At 39.1% G+C, this 22,516-nt stretch overlaps 1 protein-coding gene across 2 annotated transcripts; it reads left to right on the forward strand.

The window, feature by feature from the left end:
• The first annotated feature begins 2,690 nt into the window (after positions 1-2,690).
• LOC127007781 (M-phase phosphoprotein 8-like) lies at positions 2,691-20,804 on the forward strand. 2 transcript variants are annotated; one of them, XM_050879086.1, is made up of 8 exons: positions 2,692-2,975; positions 6,066-6,242; positions 6,746-6,848; positions 7,442-7,590; positions 10,242-10,415; positions 12,238-12,426; positions 13,418-13,573; positions 13,956-20,804. In XM_050879086.1, the coding sequence occupies exons 1-8, from the start codon at positions 2,811-2,813 to the stop codon at positions 14,136-14,138; spliced, it is 1,296 nt and encodes a 431-aa protein (XP_050735043.1). In that variant the 5' UTR covers positions 2,692-2,810; the 3' UTR covers positions 14,139-20,804. The 2 variants fall into 2 exon arrangements, with proteins under 2 accessions (XP_050735044.1, XP_050735043.1); XM_050879087.1 differs by lacking the exon at positions 12,238-12,426 and having other exon boundaries at positions 2,691-2,975.
• The last annotated feature ends 1,712 nt before the right edge of the window (positions 20,805-22,516 follow it).

Consider the following 22,516-nt stretch of genomic DNA (forward strand, 5'->3'; position numbering starts at 1 on the left):
CCCCCTCTTGATTCTAACATATAATCATCTTTTCCCTCTTATTTCAGTTTTTAGCCTGTCCGTCATCCATCGCGGGTAATGTAACCTGTTGACCTGACTTCCCTGTGAGGTATAACCTGTTGCTGACCAGACTATTGTACTCATCCTCCAAGCTACTGACCTGACTAGTGACCTCATCAGGGATTAACTCCCCTCCCTGCTCTGGGTCCTGACCTACTTCTGACCCTACTCCCCTCCTTTACAGCTGCTTTCTTAACCCCTCGTAGTCTTCCTTCCTGAAGTCAGGTATTAATGTGTTGTTACTGCTGACTCTGTCCTCCCATTGAATATTAAATCTAATTTCCTTATGATCAATGTTACCTAATGAATCCCCAACCTCAATGTTGCTTATTGTGTCCTCTCTATAATAGTTAACAACAGATCCAAAATATTTTCTTCCCTCGTTAGTGTTTTAATTCACTGCTTAAGGAAACTATATTCTGTATCACATCTAACAAATCCTGTGCCTCCTGGTCTCTTGATAAAGTATCCCACTCTCTGTTCCTATAATTAAAATCCCCAATTACACACACATTCCTATATCTTGACGCTCTACTAATTTCCTGCAACGCTCTATCAATTTCCTGTAAACGCCCTACTAATTTCCTGTAAAAAAAGACAGGCAAGGAAGGAAATAAAACTGAAGTAAAAAGTGTGTGTGTGTGTGTGTGTGTGTGTGACAAAGATGGAAAGTGCAAGGGAAAGAGAGAGAGAGAGAGTCACCTGTCCTTAGGGGCTGACCTCATGCACTCTCTCATCAGAAGAAATTTTGGGGCTGTTAAGACGGGGACGAGGAGGGGCGGGGATGGCAGGTAGGGGTAGAGTGAGGTGGCTATACATAGGACAATGAATTGGTAAAAAATTGAAAAGATTAGAAAAAACAGAGCCCAGCTAAGATGTAAAAGTGACAACAGCTGTGCCAATAATGGCGTCCAAATCCTAGGTTGTCGGTACTCTCTATCAAGGGATTCTAAATCATTCCCAAAGACATTCACAAGACCCATATTTTTAAACCCTTCGGGACTTACACACCCACATTCAATATAAGATCGTAGAGGTTGTTGTGGGCAGGCCTGGTTGTAGGTATTTCCATGGATAGTTTTTAGAGCCTAGTGATAATTTGACAAGGCTCCTACACCATGAACTTGGAAAACACTCATGAGAACACGACTAATCTCCCTTGTGGCCTTTGGAAATAGTTGTGAGAGCCTGTCGCGTCTGAACATACCATTCTTTATTCATTATTGTCGTGGTGAGGTGAGGCTGCCGTAGGAAAGCAAAGAAAGAATAGGTAAAGGAAGAACGGAAACAGGTGAGGAAACGAGAAGGAAAACGAAAAATAGAGATATGAATTAAAGGAAGGCAGGAATGAATGAATGAATGGAGATGATTATTATCCCCACGGTCGGTATTACATGGGTAGTTTAAATTTATGACCATGGTGGTAGTTTGACAAAGTTTCTGCACCATGAACTTAAAGAAACACTCATTGGGACGCATTTAACCTTCTTTGTTGGCCATATAGAAATGTCTGATGTAGGGAAAGAGAGCGTCTAACCCGTCTGCTGCGATTGGCACGGATTTGGCTTTTACTGGTAGCCTGGTAACATATATTCCCATGTCTTTCTCTGCCTCTGTGGTGGATATTGGAGTGTTTCCAATGTGGTGGTATTGGTGTACTGGATATCCCCTCCCAAGGTCATTGAATTGTAGCAGCCACTTTTTTGTTCCATTCCTGTAGATTGGTGAGGTCTTCTTGTGGGAAATCCGCAGTCAATGGGCTAATAAGGATACCGACTAAACATATGGACCTCTCTGATTCTCGCTCCCCTTCCCTGTGGCTGCTGCATAACTTGAGTGGCTTGCGAGGAACACCCGACATTATGGAGTCCTGTTGAGAGGCGACGGCCCTGGCAGTGTAGCCGTCGATCATCTGGACTGGCGGGGCTACTCCTGAAGGGCTGCCTCACTCTTTTTCATGTTTTACCTGCAGCGGCGAGGCATCACCGCCACCATAGGGGACTGTGACACCCACCCAATTCATGGCCGTTATCGAGAACATGGTAGAGAGAAATACGACTCAGAACCCGGAGGAATGCGCGGCAGGTCCCACCCACTCACTATTTTTTTTACCAGTTGTCTAATTTCCCCCGAATACGTAATGCAATAAAAGCTATTCATCTGCAGTCCTTTAGGGGGTTATACTGGCTATTCGCGAGCTACAGTTTGCTGAAGTGGGTGGATAGGGGTAAATTTTGCATGGCAGGGTATTCTCCTCGAACATTCATTTCACGCCGCAAATATTTGACTCAGTGAATTTGCTATAGAGTGGCCATTACAACAATACTCTGCTACCTGTATCACACGTTATATCGTTTCGTATTGAGTGAACATCCCAGCAATATGCCAAAAGCCAAGTGCATACCCAATAAACACGAAAAAAAAGAACCTTGTCAGCCGAGCCATAATAGCGTATGTGCCAGACCGCCCATCCAAGGCATTTCATTTTCCATCCCCTAAGAGCTGTACCGTTTCTATTGATCACTAAGCGGCAGGAATATGGTTCAGTTAGTGAGTAGTGGGGATTTAGGGTAGTTAGTGGGTGTGGGAAGAGGATATGCAGGTGGAGGTCAGTGAGAGGTGGCACAGGTGCAGGAGGAGGGAAGCGACGCCGCGTTGTTTACTTCGCACCGCGCACACGAGGAGGCGCGTCAGCACGGCACAGCACGGCACGGCTCAGCACGGCACAGCACAGCACGACACAGCCAGGCATGGGCGACAAAAACAAGCACAATGGCGAGGCGGAGGACAACCCACCCAAGGACGAGGACGTGGGCGCCGAGGGGGACGAGACCACAGACGACGAAGGAGGAGTGGACACCCCGCCCCCCCAGAAGGACGAGGAGGACGCCACTAACGACGACGGGACCTTCGAGGTGGGTGGGACGCCCATTATAACCCCTGCCACGGCCTCCTGACGCTGCGGGAGGGATGGATCTAATGGAATGTGTGGTGTCCTAGGGCGGAGGGCAGGTGGGGGGTCTGGCAGGGCCCCTCCCACTGACCCAATGGCCTCGTCCTGGCAGGGTGTCATACAGGCAGGTGCACTGAGTGACCGCCCGTGCCATGCCTGCCCCCCCTGCTGCCTGTGACCTTGACATTTACTGAGGGTGGTGGGGTTGGGGTGTGGGTGGGGGGCTGAGAGGTGATTGGGAACACTGGCAAGATAATAATGTGTCCTGTTTGTGGTAAAGACATGTGTGACAACAGATTAGAAGTTGGTTAAGTCATCATCATCATCATTTTGTTTACCCTCCAGTTTCACTCTTCTTGAGGGGTTGGATGCTTTATGGCTCTCCTCCATTCTACTCTCGTCTTCTGCCCAACGCTCATCCAATCCCATCAATGCCAAGCCTTCCTGTATACACCTTCTCTGAGGGAACAGAAAGGGGAAGGGTGCATACAGTAAAGTGATTATGTTCCCTGTTTGTTGTAGATGTATGTAAGACAACAGAAGTGAAGTTGGTTAAATAGGGAACAAAATAGGGAAGGGTGCATAAATCATAAGAGTAACTCTTAACCCATGTTTGTCCATGTATGCCTATGTCTCAGTTTGTCAGCAGGGTATTTCAAAACATATGAACAGATATCAATGGCATGAATAAAATTAGCTTGCTCTTGCTGTACAGGTGACCCATTGGGGAGTCAGGCCTTAATATTGGCACAACCTGTAAAAATAAAGAAAAGACAAGCAGTATCCATCACAATCTTCTTATTCCCTATTTCTTGCACATCACATCTTTTCCAGAAAACTCTTCATGGTGTCTATAATTCTCTCATTTGCTTCACCCCTCAGTCCCAGCAGCAGCAACATCCATTCCCTCTCTGTTCTTGCCATCTTCCCGTTCACATCCCAGCCCATCTCACTCAGTGCCACCCTCATCATCTCTGTCCTTTCTCTCTGGTACCTCCCACACACCAGTATCACATGCGCAACAGTTTCATCCACACCCCTGTCACACATCTGACATACTTTGCTGCGGGATTCAGACCACCTGTAATTTCTTGCATTCACATTCATACACTGCACTCAAGCTTGGAAGAGATCACCACCCATTGGTACCAGCTGACACACTGCGGGGCTTCCTTTTCCCTGTACCACTGCAAAGTACTCTTCGATCCATTGCATGTTTCCACCTCCTCAGAAATGGGAAGAAATAGGGTTGAATGCTACATAAAATAAGAAATAACATGTATAATAAGGCACTTAATATAGGTTGATTTATATAGTGAAATGATTATATGAAAATAGTAACCTTTTTATATAGATATTTTAAAATGCTTTCAATTCAAGATAGTCAACATATTGAAGTGTTCATATATGAATTTTTATGCAGATATATTAATTTTTGTGGCGTCAGAAAGGTTTTTCGTTGTGGCGCGTGAAATGAGTCAGATTCGGCGAATTTTCGTTGCGACTTCTAGTCAAGCTCGAGCAAAAACTACTGAAGCTAGGAAGGCGTGCTTGGTGGCAAATGAAAGCTCTATTAATACAGATTAATAATCAGAAAAAAATTGAAAAGCACTAAATAACTAAAAAGTTATAAGCAAAAAACTAGGACGTGTCCAAATCATGGCAAAAGTGCCGAAAAACTGGCTATTTTGTGACGGCTCGATGACAAACTTGGAATCGAGCTATCAAAAACTCCTTAGAGCTGGTCAAACTACATTGCCAAGAGGGGCTACATGCCAAATTACAGCCTTCTAGAGGCAATAGTAATGCCACACTAAACAAAAACGTCAAAGTGTCTAGAGTTCATCAAACTCACTCTCAAAAGGGTTTACGTTTCGAGCTCAAGCGACAAAATTACTGGGTGTAGGGAAATCTCATGCATCATATTAGAAAGCACATTGGTAGGGCTAAAGTATTTGTTAAATAAGTTTTTTGAAATTCTCAAAAAAATTAGTGGGTTTCAAGGTTGGGATCTTAAAAATAGTTTTTTTTTTTCAGTCGTTTTTTGCAAATTTATTCAATTTTTTACCCTTTCGAGTCTTTTTTGAGCCAGGTTGCTTATTAAAAAATATAGCCCTTTCATTTTGCCGTCGATTGATACCAAAAACATTCTGTAGCCCCAGAAATAAGGGAGTTATGGCGATTTGCACCAAAGTGGTTGATTTTCCAAAATTCGCGGCTTAATGACAGGGCTGGGGTAAGTTTCTGGTCTATAGTGTAGGGTTCGCTGCTTATACTGTAGAGCTTTTTTATTTTCAACAAATTGTAATTTCATTAATGTCAAAGTGATGTCGAAAGCTGTTATATGAGAACTTACTGTACTAAGAAACCTCAAGTACTAGAGTGGGAGGACTAAATGAGCCATTCCTTTTAATCTTTATGTTCACTAGGCAAAATGATAATATTGAAAACAATTCATAATGTTCCACCTGTAAACGATCATGTATCACCAAAATTTAATTTATTTATTTATTTATTTATTTTTACCGTTTATTTATTTGTTACTTGAAGAGGATGGCTATAAGAACCTACTGACATATAAAAAGGGGACTTATAAAGCATTGTAGAAACGTATATAAAGTGTTGATTGGAAACAATAGCTGGCAGAAGCAGATATAGACTCATAATGCTTTAAAAATATGAAATTAATGAAGCAGGAATATCAAAGCTCATCCTCTGACAGAATAAGAAAGCAAAGAGGTTAAAATAATTGTTTAATTATCATTGTCTTAGGGCAAGCAAATAGAGAATTACTATGGACCACATTTAGATTTTAGAAGACAATTGTAAACATTATTATGAAAGAATAAACAGGCAAGAAACAAATACATGTTTTGTATGTATTAGGGACAGAGGTGTCAACATGCTCAGGACATTTCATATAAATCATCTTTTAAGTTTGTATTTACTTTTGAGGTCTTATCTGGAGATTGGTAAACATGGTACTGCAGACTGAGGCAGAAGTTATGCGAACATTGTAAGTAATAACTGTGGTGTGTATATGTGTCTGCAGGTTGAACAGATTGTGGACATGGAGTGCCAGCGGCGGTGGAAGTGCCCCGTAAAATTCCGTGTGCGTTGGGCAGGCTACTCGGAGAAGGACGACACGTGGCTCCCGGCTTCTGAACTCAGCTGTGAGGACCTTATAAAGGAATTCCTGGAAATTTCAGGAAGATCCTCTGAGTATAAAGTAAGTTAGTCTTGCTTTCCTTTCCGGGGGAATGATTTTTATGGAATTTTGTGGTATGGATTGATCTCTGGGCCTGTTGTTGCTGCTGGACGATTGCAGACAGAGCTTTCCTATAAAATTGCATACCATAGGTTACTGTGGCAGGGGAGTTTATGAAAATGATGAAAAATCAGTATTCATAAAGAACTGGGTTTTCAGTCAGCCAAAAGTTCCATGTGATATTCTTGTGCACACCATCTTTCTTTGTGGTTGAAGTCATGGCACTCCTCGCTGATTTCATCAAACACGAGAAACATATGTCTCCTTTCTACCATTTGTCATTCCATGGAATAATGTTTATTTTTAGATCATTGATATTTGGTAATTGCAAGCCTCAAAGTAAGCCATAAATGATTTGGATGCAAATAGAAAAGGGTGTCAGTACTTGTGTAGCTGCATGGCAAAAATCAATGGAGAGCATTTCTAGTATGTGATGTGTTTCCATAGTTAACTTCTCCCCACAGACTGCCATGGCTCCTAAGAAACGTGCAGTCAATGACGAAGAGATGACGATGCAGACCAGGAAGGCAGCGCGCTTCTCATACAGTGAACTGGATGAAGATCAAGGTTTTCTTTTCTTTATTTTTTATTTCTGAATTTTTTCAACATGCCTTTTGATGGTCAGATGTTTTAAAATGGTGATCAATTCCCTGTACCATGTAACCCTATCTATTATTGTTAATTTAGGACATGCAATACGTGGGACACTGAGGGAGGAGCTGATTTTACAAGGAGGAAGTGAATGTTGGAACAGGGAAAACTGAGTAATGTTAATACCACTCGATCTCACTTTGGAGATTGAAGGAACAAGCTGGCAGAGCAACCATGATTTTTATAAAGCTACTTGAGCATAAAAGTCCATGGAATGTTTACCTTGCAAGGCTGTGTTATGTTCAGTTGAGGAATATATTTAAGTTCCTAAAAAAATTGTAGTAGTAATCGTTGGTGTAGTAGTAGTAGTAGCACTAGAAGTAGCAATAGTAGCAGTAGTAACTCCATAGAAAATTGATATTAATGAAAAAGGCAGCCCCCTAAACTTTGTCTTTCAAATATCTCAGAGAACTTGACTCTTACACGAGTATTTATGAAATGAATAAATTGACATTCAATACATGATCTATAAGTAACCAACAGTGATTGAGTGACCCTTTTTGTGGCAGACGAGGTGATTCCCGCTGGAACAAGAACGCGCAAGGTTAAAACTCAAGCCCAGCCAAAAGCCCCCAAACCCTCCCCCAAGAAGAAAAAGATTGTTTCTGCCCGGCCTACAATAAAGGGCAGACCCAGAAAGGAGCCTGAAGAATATGAGGTATGTTATGTTTGTATTACTTTATTGTATTTTGTGTATCAAGGGAAATGTTACTTGAGAGATGTTAGGAATCAGTTTGAGAACTTTCCTATTGGAATTTCTTAGAGAAATATTTTTGTATTAGAATTTCTTAGAGAAAATACTTTTGTATTAGAATATCTTAGAGAAAATATATTTGTATTAGAATTTCTTAGAGAAAATATTTTTGTATTATATGAATTAGGATAAAATGTTACGTGTGAGATGTTGGGAATCAGTGTGTGAGAATTCATTTTTGTTTCTGAATATCTTAATAAGAGTAGTGCTGATTTACCGTGTCTTAAGTGCCACCCGGCCATTTTTGAGTCAAATATACCACCGTGTTCCTCAGACATTCCTCTCTGACTACCAGAAAGGGGAATGATTCTGTAAATGTTTCAGTGGTCGAAAATCTTATTACAGTAAACCCTCCATATAACAGACTAATTGGGGGGACCTTACTCCGTTATTGCTGAAAGTCCGTTATGAGAGGTGTAAATTTAAAAAATACAATAATACCAAATTACCAATGAACCTAATAAACATAGGTATATAGTTTTTTATTGTGTATGTTGTCTTCACATCTGTATAGCCACACATCACACTTGGCAATGTACTGCGAGGGACTGAGTCTGCCAGGTTGGCAGTGGGGCCCCGTCGTGAGGGGGTATTGTTATGGGTATGGGTAAAATTTTACAAGTGTGTCTGTCTCGCACTGGCAGATGAAACTTTTTTTTGTATATATATAGTTTTGGGTGTGTTATGAAATAAACTATAAACTGTTTCTGTCACAGATCATTAAATGATTGACTTTTCAAAGCCTGTTGTACACCCACCGCTGCCCGCCATCGTAGCCACAAAATAGCTCGCAGAGAGAGAGGTTCAACCTCCTTTCTGTTTCTATAGTTCACTCACTGCTCACAAAGATCACAAGCTAAACAAAACCAGGCAAATTAATGTTTTTTATTGCTGTGTATTTCCCCAGTGCGCATGCATGCTGGACACCAGAGCGACTTATTTCTGCGAGGAGGTATTTCTCGCAACTGTGCCACCCTGTCCCATCTTGCGCGGCTTATTTCCACCTTATTTCCGCTGCTCCACACCGCGTGCCGAATAAATTTAGACTAACCAAACCTATCTTATTCTAACTTAACCTACCTAATGGGCGACCCCTCAACCTGTGTCAGTACTGATGCTCACAAACGCTTAGCTATTTTCCATACATTTACGTCCTGAATTGATGCATAAGACTTTTTTGTGGTGTAAATACATTCTTCATTTGAATGGGAACCACAAGGAGCAAAATGATTTATGAGGTGAGCTGAAAATGACCACAGTAACCGAAGGATGAGACAACAGATAAAGGGAGGAGGGCAAGGTGGCTAGCAGACGCTATCGTAATTACCGGGTGCAGTTCGTTCAAAAAACATTCTCAGTTGGTCCCCAAGGATTTCTGACCCTCTGACCTTGTCCGTTATATCCGAAATCTGTTAAAGCGAATTCGTTATATCGAGGGTTTACTGTATGTTCAAGTGGGTTGTTTGTATTGTTTGTTAATTGGGAAAGTGTAGTTCACACCTTGGTTACAGACCATTCTAAGTGCCATTGGCCAAGTCTTTAAATGTGGCTGGTCTGCTGGCCAGTTGCATTTCTCGAGCAGCAGCATCTGAGCACGCAGCACCCAATCACATAGAACAGCTATGCTACAGCCCACCAGTCCTTGTTGCTCACCTGGCAAACCCCGTGAAGGCCGTGATTTTTCTACCTTTTTTTGTAACTGTTGTCAATCAAATATTTTTGGGCAATAGTGAGTAATAGTGGAATTGATATTGAGCACCTCTTTTGGTGTAATGGAGGGACAGCCCTGCAACATAGGTGTGTAATGTGGCCAAGAAATGATGCACCTTAGGCGTGTAGTGCATCTGTGCTTTCACTAGTAAGAATGTGTATTATCCTCTGCCCATAAAATATTGCTGTTTTTAGGGGGCAGTATGTTTTTATTTATTCTAGTATTTTTTGTATTTAGCTATAATTATTTATTCATTCAAAACATTCAGCTGTGTTTTATGTCTTATTCATCAAAACTGCATGATAGGTAATTAGTACATGACATTTTGGGATTTACAAAACTGACCCCATTTAGTGGCACTGGTATTTAGGATACTCTGTAAATCAGCACCTCAGATACAGCATTAATTCAAGTTTGAAAGAATGTTGCATGGATCAGCGAGAAAGAGTGTTTCAAGGCAGTGCACTCACCTTGCCATTCAGCATATTGGTTCATTAAATGAACTCATCATTAGTAGAAGAAATAGAGGGAAGCTAAAAAGTGCACACATTTAATGTTTTAGTTACAGTATTTTTCATTCCTTTTGACTCATCATCTTAACCCTCAGCATCTACTAACTACATTGAATACCATTTGCCACAGTACTTCAATCCATGCATCATTTTCATTTAATGTGAGGAAGTCATAGTGTATGGTTAAATTATGTCTTCTCAAGAAATTTTCCCCATAGATATTTTCAGACCTATGTTTGATAGGTAAGAGGCATTCCACTGTATAAATTGCAAGAAGAGTGATAGTTTGTGGCTGTGAGTGTGTGGAGGTGAATGAGCATGTGATATACCAGGTGGAGGCAGTGGTGGACCACAGGGTGCGAGGGAGGTTCACGGAGTACAAGGTGCGGTGGAAAGGCTTTGGGCCCCGGGATGACTCTTGGGTTCCAGAAGCTGAACTTAACTGTGATGACCTGCTCAACAAGTACTTCAAGACAGCTGGACGCAATGTTGAGGAGTCCTATGAGGTAACTTTGTAACCCTTTCCCCACCATTACACGTGGCCAGTTCCTCATTTTCAACTATTCATTGACTCAAACCTTCCAGTATTCTCTACTTATATTATCCATTCTAACTTCTCTCTGTTCTATGTTGTTTTTCTCTTCATCTTATTTGTGTGATTTTTTTCATTATTATTATTATTTTTTTTTTTACTTATAAGCATGGCATCAAATTTGCCTTTGATGAATGGCATGTTTATTGCCACAATTGGTGATTATCAGTCAAAAATGAATTAAAACATGACACCATCAACTTGCTTATGCTTACTCAGGATATCATATTTCATGCATAAGGCATAGTGTTTTCTCTCATTGTCAAACTCTTTCTGTAGGACATAAATTCGTATATCTTCTGCAAGACTTTTAGCAACTATCATCATACGGCATCATATCATTCCCTCGTTTTTTGCATCTATATCCCCATTCATTCATCACTTAGCAATGGCAATGCAAGTAGCTCTTGGATGCTGTTTTGTTATCCATCTGCTACAACCCATTCCTCCCAACAATGATACTTGCCAACCCTTCCCTGGCCCTGCTCCTTCCATTTGTACACATCACACCCTCTCACTAAATACCAGTTCTTCCCTTCCAGTCACATTTTCCCATAAAAGCTTGGTATTCTAAAGGTGAACGTTTGACTGCAAGCTTCTGTCAACTGTGTGATTTTCATCAGTACTAGAAGGCAGATTTCAGACTACATCTGTAGGGGGTGTGAGAAACGGCCTCGAATTGTTCAAACATCCCGAATACCCTCCAAGGGGACCTATGGGGGTACACATCCAAGCTAGGCATGGCCCTGTTGCTACGGTCACTGTATTCTGCTACTTTCTACCCAATGAAAATTAAATTACCTAGGGTGTTTGTCTCTGGTTGAAATCCCTTTGTTTTAGGATCAGTTGCAAACTGGAAAGCAACAGTTTCTTGTACCTTATGACCCTTTTTGAGCTTCTGGTCCTTGGTAATCCAACAGGACTGCTTCAAGGGAGCCTGCTTCATTTCCATCCTTTTGTTTACACTCTGCTGCTCCGACTTAGATTTATGGTTGCCTGTCCTTGCTGTGGCCAGTCCATGTAATGGCTGTAATACAGCTGACCATGAAGCTGCTTACATCACAGATAGCAGGGGATAGTGAGTTTGCTATATCATTTTAAAGTTGAGCATACCACTGTGTTCCTCAGACATTCCCCTATCTGACTACCACAGAGTGGAATGATTCTGCAAATGTTTATGTGGTCGGAAATCCTATGATGTTCAAGTGGCTTTCTGTATTGTTTGTTGGTTGAAAAAGTGTAGCTCATGCCTTGGTCAAGTCTTTAAATGTGGCTGCCCTAGTGGGGCAGTCGCATTTCTTAAGTGGCAGTGTCTTGAGCACACAACAGCTAACCATGAAGAGCAAAAATATTGCCAAAGTTAGTGAAATCACTGAAAAAAGTGAAAAAATGCCAAAATTAGTCTCCTTCACCTTACCCAGTCTTTTCATCTTCACCTTAGTTTCTTTTCTCACTCACCTTACTTAGTCTTCTCATCCACCCTACCTGAGAAAAGGACATCAATATGGTTGGCTCATTGCAGTTTGGCTTCTCATTCAGGTTAGAAATCATTAGAAAAGTTTGACAGTCAGTCTAATTCAGTTTCATACTTTTCACCTGTAGTCATACAGTATGTTAGAATATATTTTTGTGTCAGCCATTAAGTGAGAGTATATAACCAGTGCTGTTGATATGTGATCTATATAACAGGAGCACCTGCAGGAACAGTTATTTAGATTATACAAACACTATACCAGGTGCAAGAGATCATGGAAATGCGGAAGGTGAAAGGCCGCACTGAGTACAAGGTGCGATGGAAGGGCTGGAGTGCCAAATATGACTCCTGGCTGCCCGAGGAGGAACTCAACTGTCCTCAGCTCTTGAAACGCTTCAGTGCTTCGCATCCTAAAGAGGTGAAGGAGGAGGAGAAGGAGGAAGAATATGAGGTCAGTATTCAGTCAGCAAATAAGACACAGACATACATACACACATAGAAGAGGCATAAGAACAAGCTAGCATCTCAGTAGCAAGGCTTTCTTTCATAATTTAACTGATATATGAAGTAGGGAGAGAATACTTGAGTGCCTGCTGTAGTATGTGCAGGTATTTTAAGGTCATCTCATGCTACATGCTGTGACTTCTTATAGAATTTATATTCTTCAAGTTTGGACTGAAGTCTTGTGTTTAAAAAATTGTTCATTGTTTGTCACCTGTTCACTGGTTGTAATTTCTTCAGTTTATAAAACACCTTCATTTCTAAATTCATATCCCTTATTCATTCATATATGCTTATTTCTAAAGAAAGTGCATAATTGTCATGAAGTCATGTTTGAAAATTAGTAAAAAAAATACTTACATAGAAGCTAACATCAACCAGGAGGCCTGCCCTGGTTACATAAAAAAACTACTTTGTAGATGTAGAAACATTAAAAATTGTAGGTCCCAAAACAGAATCAAAATGAGTAAATAAAGTTTATTCAGAAATAGCTGTGCTTGCCCATAACAGACAGGTAGAGAGGGGGACTTTTTATCAGCCTTATAGTGTTTAGAATGTGTCTTGTTGGCTGACAGTCTTTTAGAGGATATGGGGACTTGTATTGCAGGAAGTAGGTAATAAGTATTTGCATTAGATTTATCATTATTTAAGAATCAGATTTGAACATTCAGTAACTTACAATTTCACCTGCATCTTTTTTTCTCCATTAACAACTGGACAATCAGAATACTATAAAATTTACATTAAAATTTGATGCCATTTGTGCTCCACCTATATCTTATTTTATGATAATCTTTTTTCTTCCTTTACTATTTTTCTCTTCATCTAACTTCATTTTTCTCTATCTCTTTCTCTTTCCCCATTGGTTCTGGCAAACTGCACTGGAGTCCCACCAAGAGTGTTCCATTTCCCTCGCATGATCATGTGCCTCTTACTCTCAGGTGGAAAAGATTCTGGACGAGCGGGAGAAAAAAGGGAAGAAAGAGTATCTGGTGCAGTGGAAGAACATGGCCCCCAAACACAACACCTGGGAGCCTGAAGAGAACCTGATGGACTGCAAGGAGGCACTGAGAAGTTTCTTTAACTCGCTGAAAAAGGTGTGTCAAACATGCTAGCAGGCTGTAGTCATACCAGTTCAGTACGCCACACTTTACAGTACACGGATCAAAAAAGATTTATCCTTTTGTCAATTTTCCAAGGTGAAAACTGTTAAAGGTTTTGTAAATATTCTTGTAAGTTCCATTTTCTCTACATTTCCTGAACATAGCATCTCACCTACAGAAACTCACTCTTTCCCCTCACTAAGATTTGGGTTTATGTACAGTAGAGGATCCTAAATCCAAAATGATCACCCAAATTCTTGTGTGGCTGGAATACTAATATTTCAAGCTATTATCAAATAGTCCATTGGAAAACCACTAGCTCAGCTAAGAGAGTGATATCAATAAGACTTCATTTTCTTTTTCTCTTTTTTGACAGGTAAAATCAGGCAAGGGTGGGCGTAAAGCTGCACCAGCAAAGAAAGTGAAGCAAGTGGTCCAGCCAGAGCCAGAGTCAGAGCCCGAGGCAGAGCCCGAGGCAGAGCCGGAGGTAGAGGAGCCCCGAGCTCGCTCCCGCAGAGCAGGGAAGAATCGTTCTTATTCAGAGTTTTATAACCAGTAATTATATTTTTCCTTTACGGCGAGGATTGGGACAATTTTTTCGGTGGTGAAAAAGATATTTTGAAGCATCCTGATCCCCAACACCACCATCATGAGAAACATTTCCTCGGCTTGTCAGGATCCATGAAACTCAAACAATCATCAGTGTTTCGCTGTCAAAATAGATAAATGAACTGTTTGGCTTAAACAGTATTGATGGTCTTTGCTGACATGGAGGAAGCCTCTAGAAACAGGGAAACGTTTTCAGTCAGATTAGACATGTGGCTATTGAGTTGATAAAGGCAGACCAATTCCATTCAGTTATCACAGAAATCAAATTTATCAAAGAGAGGCTTCAGAATCGAATTTTAGTCTATGGATTCTAGTTTTAAAGAAGTTTCTATTTTTATGTTTTATTACAATGATTTAATGAAAATTTTGTACTCTTGCATTAAATTAAATGCAAATCTTGGACTTTGAAAAATGTTTTGGAAAAGATGCAGTAAAATGTATAATATAAGTAGTGCAGCTACTTGATGTAACTCACACAAGGGATAATATTTTACTTTGATGCTGGTTGTTAGACAAAAAAGTCAGGAGAGTTATCACAGCTGGGATGAAGCATCAGCTGCATGAACCTGGTAAAAAGGAACGTGTTTTTGATTATGATATGTACACAGCCGTCAGTTGGCTTGAGTGTTGTGACTGATTCAGTGATTCTTAAAGTGGGGACTGGGGTTCAGTGGGTCATGTGTAAAATTTCACACAAGATGCAAGTCATGCATTGAGGGTGTGGTGGCACGTGCTATCACTTTGTGGCTCCCTCCATCTCGTGGTGTTTATTATCATTTATGATGAGAGCTTACAGTGACATTGCAGAATATGAAACATTCAAATCAGAAAGAATAACAGAAAACCCCCAGGATTGTAAAAATGTTCAAGGATACATGATGTTGACTATGGTTAGGTAGGTAAATAAGCAAGATAATCAGGAGGAACACTTACACACAAATTCAGTTATCTTGCTTTTGAATCAATTAAATCATCACCATCATCATCGTTGTCATCTTCAGCATTAACGTCGTCAATATCATCAACATCATCATCATTATCATCATCATGAAAGGCTGTTTTTTCCACATACTGATTGAGTGTTTCAAGAGTATCCTCGAGAAACAAGAAAATATTTGAATTCTGATAAGAAATGTGTCAGCTAAGTTGAGATTCAGACCAAGAAGCTATATTGTGACATACAAGGTGAGCCTCTATGGTGTAGTGGTTAGCACAACATGCTACAAATCTGCTGGCCTGGTCTCAATCCCAGTCTGGGCATTCGGTGCCCAGCTCACCCAGCTGTCCAGCCTCTTTTTTGAGCTTGTCATTATATCTGAGGGATTCTAGGGAAAGTAAAATGTGGTAACTCAGATGTCACACTGTGTCCCAGGGTCGTGGGTTCTTAGCCACCACAGGCTCACCGGCAAGTGTGACAGAAATGAGCACGAAGGTCAGACACAGCTTATCGTATGCCCCAAATTTCACCTTTTCTTACAAAGCGTAGTCTCAGATATAAAGATTTGTAGATAATAATTACTTCTGATCAAACAGCATCAAGAGCCATCCTTAGGTGAGCGAGATTAACTTGAGCAAGCAAATGTGGAGGTTTAGAAAAAAAGAAAAAAATTAAAGGAAAGCTTGCCCAATGATTTTGGATACCCCATTTTGAATACCATGCAAAAGCAGTTTTTTTTCAGGCACTAAGATTAGGTATGACTGCATCTTCATGCCATATAATTTTGTAGGCTGTGCTGCATTGATGGAATTTCCCTGTTGCCATGAAAGGCATACTCTTTGCACCACACATACACAGCTGCCATAATCCTTCTTTGTCACCTTTGTCAGTACTCTCAAGATTTATGAAAGGTAAAGACAATATGCTAGTTCTATCTACTGTCTTGAAAACTCCTTGTGTTCCAACGATAACTAACTAGCAGAGCACGGAGTGACAGCACTTGAATGGTCTGGGAAATGTGTAGTGTAGCCAATTTCTGTGGCTGATTTTTATTTCTGATCCTAATGTGTCATAAATGGAGCTTTATAAGAATGGGTTATGCAAAATAATTTTATTTTAGTAATTTTATTAATTATGTTTATCATTTATATAATTTTTTATAGCAATTTTTATTTTTATTATTTTTTTATGTGTGTGTGCATGTGTGCATGCATGTGATGGGGCTATAGATATTCTGTGGTACAATGAACACAATGGCCAGTGCTACTTATGGGGATGACTCAAAATGTATGACAGTGGCCTGTTGCATAGTAAGAAAAAACAACATTGACTGTGCAGTGTTGGTGTCAAAAAGATATCTCCTCATACAGGAGCATTAAAAATATCACAGGCAGCCATGGTGCTCTGTGAACCCTAGTGCACAATTTTACTGTTTCACTAATTGAAGAATGAGGTAGAAAAGGGTCCCTATGCATCATGCAGCCAGCATATCACATTTTGATACCCACTGAAGGCCATGCAAATTAAATTGTGATAATACTTTTATATAATGGGGGTAGTATTTTCATTTGGCTGAGATGGGCAGAGCACAGAGCACTAGCCAAGCAGCAATCCCACTCAGCAGTCGTGGCTGGCCAGTGACTGAACTGGGCACAGCTTGCCAAGACCCTTCTTCTTGTACACAGCAGAAGGGTAATGATACCTTCATGCATTATTGCAGAAGAATTTATTCGTGTTCATAGTGAGTGAAGTGTAATATATTCATATGTCTTGGTTCATGTGTGTTAGTCCACACAATTTACAAAGTCTTGAGTTCCCCATGGTACTGCAGGATACAACAGATTATTTTCCTTACTAGAATTTTCTAATTGTTTATATTAATGATCCAAGCTTGTGTTGTTGCTATTTGAAGTTACTCTGTATTTAAACATTTTATTTTTGTGAAGGGTAATATGAGTATACTCTGTAATATCATAAAGGCTTGTTTGTATAATATGTAAGTTTGTACATTTCTACATAACTGTTGTAGATAAGACTTTTAAGTGAGTCTACCTAACATTTAATGATATTTACTGGATGATCATCATTGATTAAGAAGAGTATGTTAGGTTGGCTTCAACCAATAGTTTGCTGTTTAGCTGCTGTCCTGCTATTTCAAAATTACATCAAACTAGGTTTATGTGCACTGTCTTCGGGGAGTGTGGACAGGAAGGAGGCCTTAGGGCAGAGGAGGAATAATCAAGGTCGTGTGTTAAAGCAGCATTTGGTGATGCTAAGCTTTGAAATGTGTACTGGACTTTTCACCTTCCAACAAACTCATTCCACCCTTCATACTGCATATAATTACTAATCGTGATCCACTATGCCAAGTCTTTGAATCAAGCCGACATATCTTATTAATGAATTGGTTCAAATAAATCTCTTACAGTCATATTTTAATGTGTCATTCATGGCAGACTTTTATTTTAATTTTGAGCCGCAGCTTTGTAAGAAAGAGAAGTTGCTGACATGTGTCATGTTGAGGTGATGGAACAGTTTGGTGGTTGTCAGGAAGCTTTCACAAACAGTTGAAGTGAAAAATTGGTTAGGTAAAGTTTATTAAAAAATATTTGGTGTTTCAGGTAATGAGAATGTGATGCTTTTATGAAGGTAAACGGCAGATAATCATGTGGTGCAACACATTGAACAGAAATTGTTTATTTTCTAAGATTCCTTTGTAGACTATAATTAGATTTTGGTACTTTTACCTTGAAATAGTCCAATAAGTAAAAAAGATCATACAAAACATCTTTTTTAAAATTTAGAAATTGGATAAAACAGTTCACACATTACAAAGATTTTTTTTCTTCATATAGTGGTGCTCTCATAATGATGGTGGACTGGCAGGTGGAGGAGTATGGCAGCACCACCTTGACATTTTCCTTATTAGGCCACTTAGCAATTGCACTCCTGATTTTATAAAGTTTCTTGTTTTATTGATTTTCCAAATTTTTCTCATTCATATGATGCTGTCCTTTAAAATCTGTGTTTACATATGCCATTCTTTTATGCACATTTTATTCAGCAGCTGATGTGAGAATTTGCTAAATTTTCAGCATTGACAGATGTAGGTTCAGGCTTTTAATTGTTAGCCTGAAAGTTTGCCAACTTCATATCAATACAATGGATACAGTCAGTAGAACAGGTTACATACTGTTCTACTGATACAGTCGTGTTGAACATAATACTTTTCCTCATAAGAGGTAAGTAAATTACAAAAACTAATGCTTGGCAGCTGGTTTGCTGTGCTGTGGTGTGTGGTTGAACAGTCCACTCAGTGATGCATTGCCAACCCCTAGTGGAAAAAGTTATATATATATATATATATATATATATATATATATATATATATATATATATATATATATATATATATATATATATATATATATATATATATATATATATATTTAAGAAATTTAGTTACTCATTCAATTACTCATTCATTTTTTTTTTTTTGTATTGTGTAATTCAAGAAATCATTTATAGTATAATAATATGCAATGGCTTGCTGGAGATTATTATAATAAATGGTGCTGAACAGAAGGTGTACTTGTATGTTTACATGATTTGCCAACTCATAATTATACATGCAGTTATATTTGTTGAGCCTTGCTTCTCCTGTTTGCTTTGTTGTAATGGGATGGTTTTCCTTTTTTATTCTATTTTGTGAGAATTGTAGAAAGGTACCCTGAAGTCCTCTTCTCAGCTGCTTACAGAGATACACTCATCAGAATCTAATATTAGTGATCTCAGATATTTAGTTTGTCTAATATAATTGATAGCAGGATTTTTTATGTTCATGTGAGCATTTAGTCAACTGTTATGGTCTGCCATAATAATATAATTACAGTCACCTCGCTTTCAGCTCGTCAGTGATCACATTTACGTGACCCCGAGGCTTGTTTGGTTGTAACATAAGCACGTACTATCTACAAATGTAACAACTTCTGTCCTTTTTGATATCAATTATGCAGTATAGTGAATGCAGTCCTATACACTGACTGGAAGAGGAGGATAAAGAAGTTATGTGAATCATAGGAATAGAAAGTGTATGGAAGTACAAAACAATATTTGGATCTTGTTTTAAATATACTAACATTTTGTCTAAGGATTGTACCTTGCTTCAAATGTGATGTCTTCATACTTTTCTGGTGTTCAAATGTAAAGTTTATTGCTTAACTCGTACTATGTCATATTATGCTTTATAGCTAATGTTGGGTTATCAAGCCTCAGCTCTTGCAGCTCGGCACAACCATATTTTGTTTAACGTGCTGCTCCTTGTGCTGCAGTCGCTTGCATCAGCCTGTGGTTGATGGTAGAACTATGCTGTCTGGTAGCTGTTAGTCCTTTTACCTTTTTCTGCAGTCTGGTGGAGTAATGAATTTGTGATTCATTTGATTATCAATTGTTTCCTAGTACAAACCTGCAAAAAAGTTAAAACACTGATGACCAGGCTAAGTTATACCAAGCCTTGAGGTTTCATTGCATCCCTCAGGGAAAATACAAAAAAAGTACACGTAATGAATATCCTCTTAAGTATGTGTGCCTGTGCTAGAGCAGAACCTGTAAAAATGTAGCAAAGGTGAGGACAGTCCAATTGGTAATCCTCATTTGAAAAGTTTGAGCCCTGGTCTCCAAGTGCTGCAGATTTTGAAGCCAAGACCTGTAACTGCTTGGCTGGCTGTTTTATTAATTTGGTTATCTTCATTTGCAGTGCTTGATAACAGTGTCATGGTAGAAGTCAGAGGATGTAGATAGTAGGCAAGTAACTGTATTTGTAGTGTTTGTTAGGTGTTGCAGTATGAATTAATACGTATATGAATGATTTTTATAATCTTAACTTTAAGAAAGTCTGGTAAAAAATCAGACAGCAACATATTAGTACCTGTAATGACAGTAACTTCAGTATTGTCAACATTTTTTGATTAAAGAGGAAATCCAATTTCTATGTTCTTGAGTGGTTCAGCAACTATCTGAATTACCCTTTGTTGGCCCCTTGACTGTGGATTTCCTACTAGAAGACATCACCAAGCTGCAGGAATGGAATAAAAAGTGGCTGCTACAATTCCATGAAGAAAAATGTGAAGTCATGCACCATGGGAGGGGATATCCAGCATACCAATACCACATGGGAAACACTCCACTATCCACCGCAAAGGCAGAGAAAGACCTGGGACTATATGTTACCAGGCTACCAGTAAAAGCCAAATCCGTGCCAGTCGCAGCGGACGGGCAAACCATCGTCCAGCTGTGTCTTGATTACCAACAGTAGTGCCAGTTGTAATTTATGGATAGATTTCTTGCTCCTATTTAAGAATACCTTTTCAGAAGTTGGGAGCATTGACCTGAAAGAACTGATAGTCATTATCCAGGTTAATTTGAATACCTGCAACTATCTCTGAATATCCTCTGATGTTTGCTTTTGAGAACTTCTTCAGGAGGTGGACAGCAGAAGTCTGGCCTGAGTATAGACTGTCACCATGCATTACACATTTTCCATTCTTCCTTCTCTAAATAATATGAAACTGAATTATACATGGATTGTCTCCCAACACCTGATTGTAATACATTTCAATCAGTTATTCAAATAAACTACTACTAAAAAATATAGTAGTTGGGTAGATGCTGGTAATTTTATCTGAATGTCTTATTGGTCCTCATCAACATTAGTGTGGCTGATTTGGCCCTTTTGTCCTGTTTTTCAAGGTGTGGTTTGTTGGTTTTGTTGATTTTTTTATGACTTTTACGATGAGCTTGTATATAATATGTCAACTTCGTAAAAATCCAACACTTTTAGTTAACTCTACCAAAAATGGAATTAAATAGCCAAACTTAGCCATGACTTAATAAACACCAATACAACATTTAAAAGATCTGGCTTGCAAATGCTCCACGTTCTTCTTATACTAAAAAAAAAAACAAAGTTATGCTGTTTATAAAATGATTTGTAGAGAAAAACAAGTTGGGTTTGTTCCAGAGCTGTCCCACTAGATTCTAGAAGCTTGTCATATTCTTGGGATGCCCCTTAAACTTTTCCAGATGTATGCCAGTGAAACCAAAAGAGGTGGAACACTTTCTATTGTAAGACTCGTTTGTACATGTTAGATTTTCTTTTCCTTGGTGTTGGTATTGGTGGGCTTTTAACCCCATGGTTATATATTTTCTTTTCCTTGGTGTTGGTATTGGTGGGCTTTTAACCCCATGGTTATATGAGTGAATATAGTCAGAAATGTAGGTCATTTAGACATTTACAGTATATAGTTTCTTTTTACATATAATCAGCTAATAAGTTGTACCATTTCTAAGCTATAAAAAAATTGATATTGCTGGACTTTAACTTTTTTTTTTTTATTTATTTATTTATTTTTTTTTTTTAATATGGAGATATGAGTGAATGAGTGGTGCAGGCATGACCCCGTAGAGTAAAGCTGGGCCTCTCATATTGAACCAAGAAAGGAAATAATTATACCGTTGTCGAGTCGGCAGTTTCAGGAGCGCACAATCATAACGTCCATCATCCGTCCATCCATTATATGTAGTCCTACTTAGACAAATTGAATGATTCTGGATTTAATTTTTCACCCTCTCATATGAAGAGTTCTACAGGTAACACCCCTGATCACATATATACTTTAAGATATATATATTTACAACACAATTACCAATTGTTTAAATACCTCTACAGCGACAGATAATTAGCCATTCAGGAACAATTGGGACTACTGTTATGTAGATAGAAGGAAAGTTTGCATACAAGGACAGAAGAGGATGGAATAATAGAAAAGATAATGAGGAATAGAAGAAATGGAGTGTCAGCAGGCGCCCACACTTCCTACCCCGCCACTCCCTTCCCGCTTGTGACAGGACGTGACACGGACAGGAATTCGATCAGGGGGTGTTGGTTTGCGTTGTATTGATTCTCAAATGTTCTATGTAGCTTTTCGTTATAACTCAAACGTACGTATGCCAGAGTGCAATACATAATTTCATCCCATATCCTTGGTATGTGTGGTGTTATATGTTATGTCCGCTATCATGAGCTGTACGTAACGTATACCTCGATCGAACCCTATCTGCGCATATAGATATATAGTATAGATATAAATGGATTGATAAGTTGATAGACAAAGATAGATTGATATATCAAGCTTGCGTATATCCATTGAACCAAGCGGAGAACTTATAGAAGACAAGGAAAACCATATATGATGAAATAGTAATTAAAGTTATTTATTATAATTCATTCACTGCACTGAGTCTTTGAATATCTCATAATAAGCTTGCCTATATATATATATATATATATATATATATATATATATATATATATATATATATATATATATATA

This window comes from Eriocheir sinensis, chromosome 36 (genome assembly GCF_024679095.1).
Source record: "Eriocheir sinensis breed Jianghai 21 chromosome 36, ASM2467909v1, whole genome shotgun sequence".
Lineage (NCBI taxonomy): Eukaryota > Metazoa > Arthropoda > Malacostraca > Decapoda > Varunidae > Eriocheir > Eriocheir sinensis.

Bases quoted from the DNA above. Each gene is read 5' to 3' on its own strand.
- LOC127007781 (XM_050879086.1), top strand. From the start codon at position 2,811: ATGGGCGACAAAAACAAGCACAATGGCGAGGCGGAGGACAACCCACCC. The intron at 7,591-10,241 runs GTATGTTATGTT...GTGATATACCAG, and splicing joins AGGAGCCTGAAGAATATGAG to GTGGAGGCAGTGGTGGACCA. The intron at 10,416-12,237 runs GTAACTTTGTAA...ACACTATACCAG, and splicing joins ATGTTGAGGAGTCCTATGAG to GTGCAAGAGATCATGGAAAT.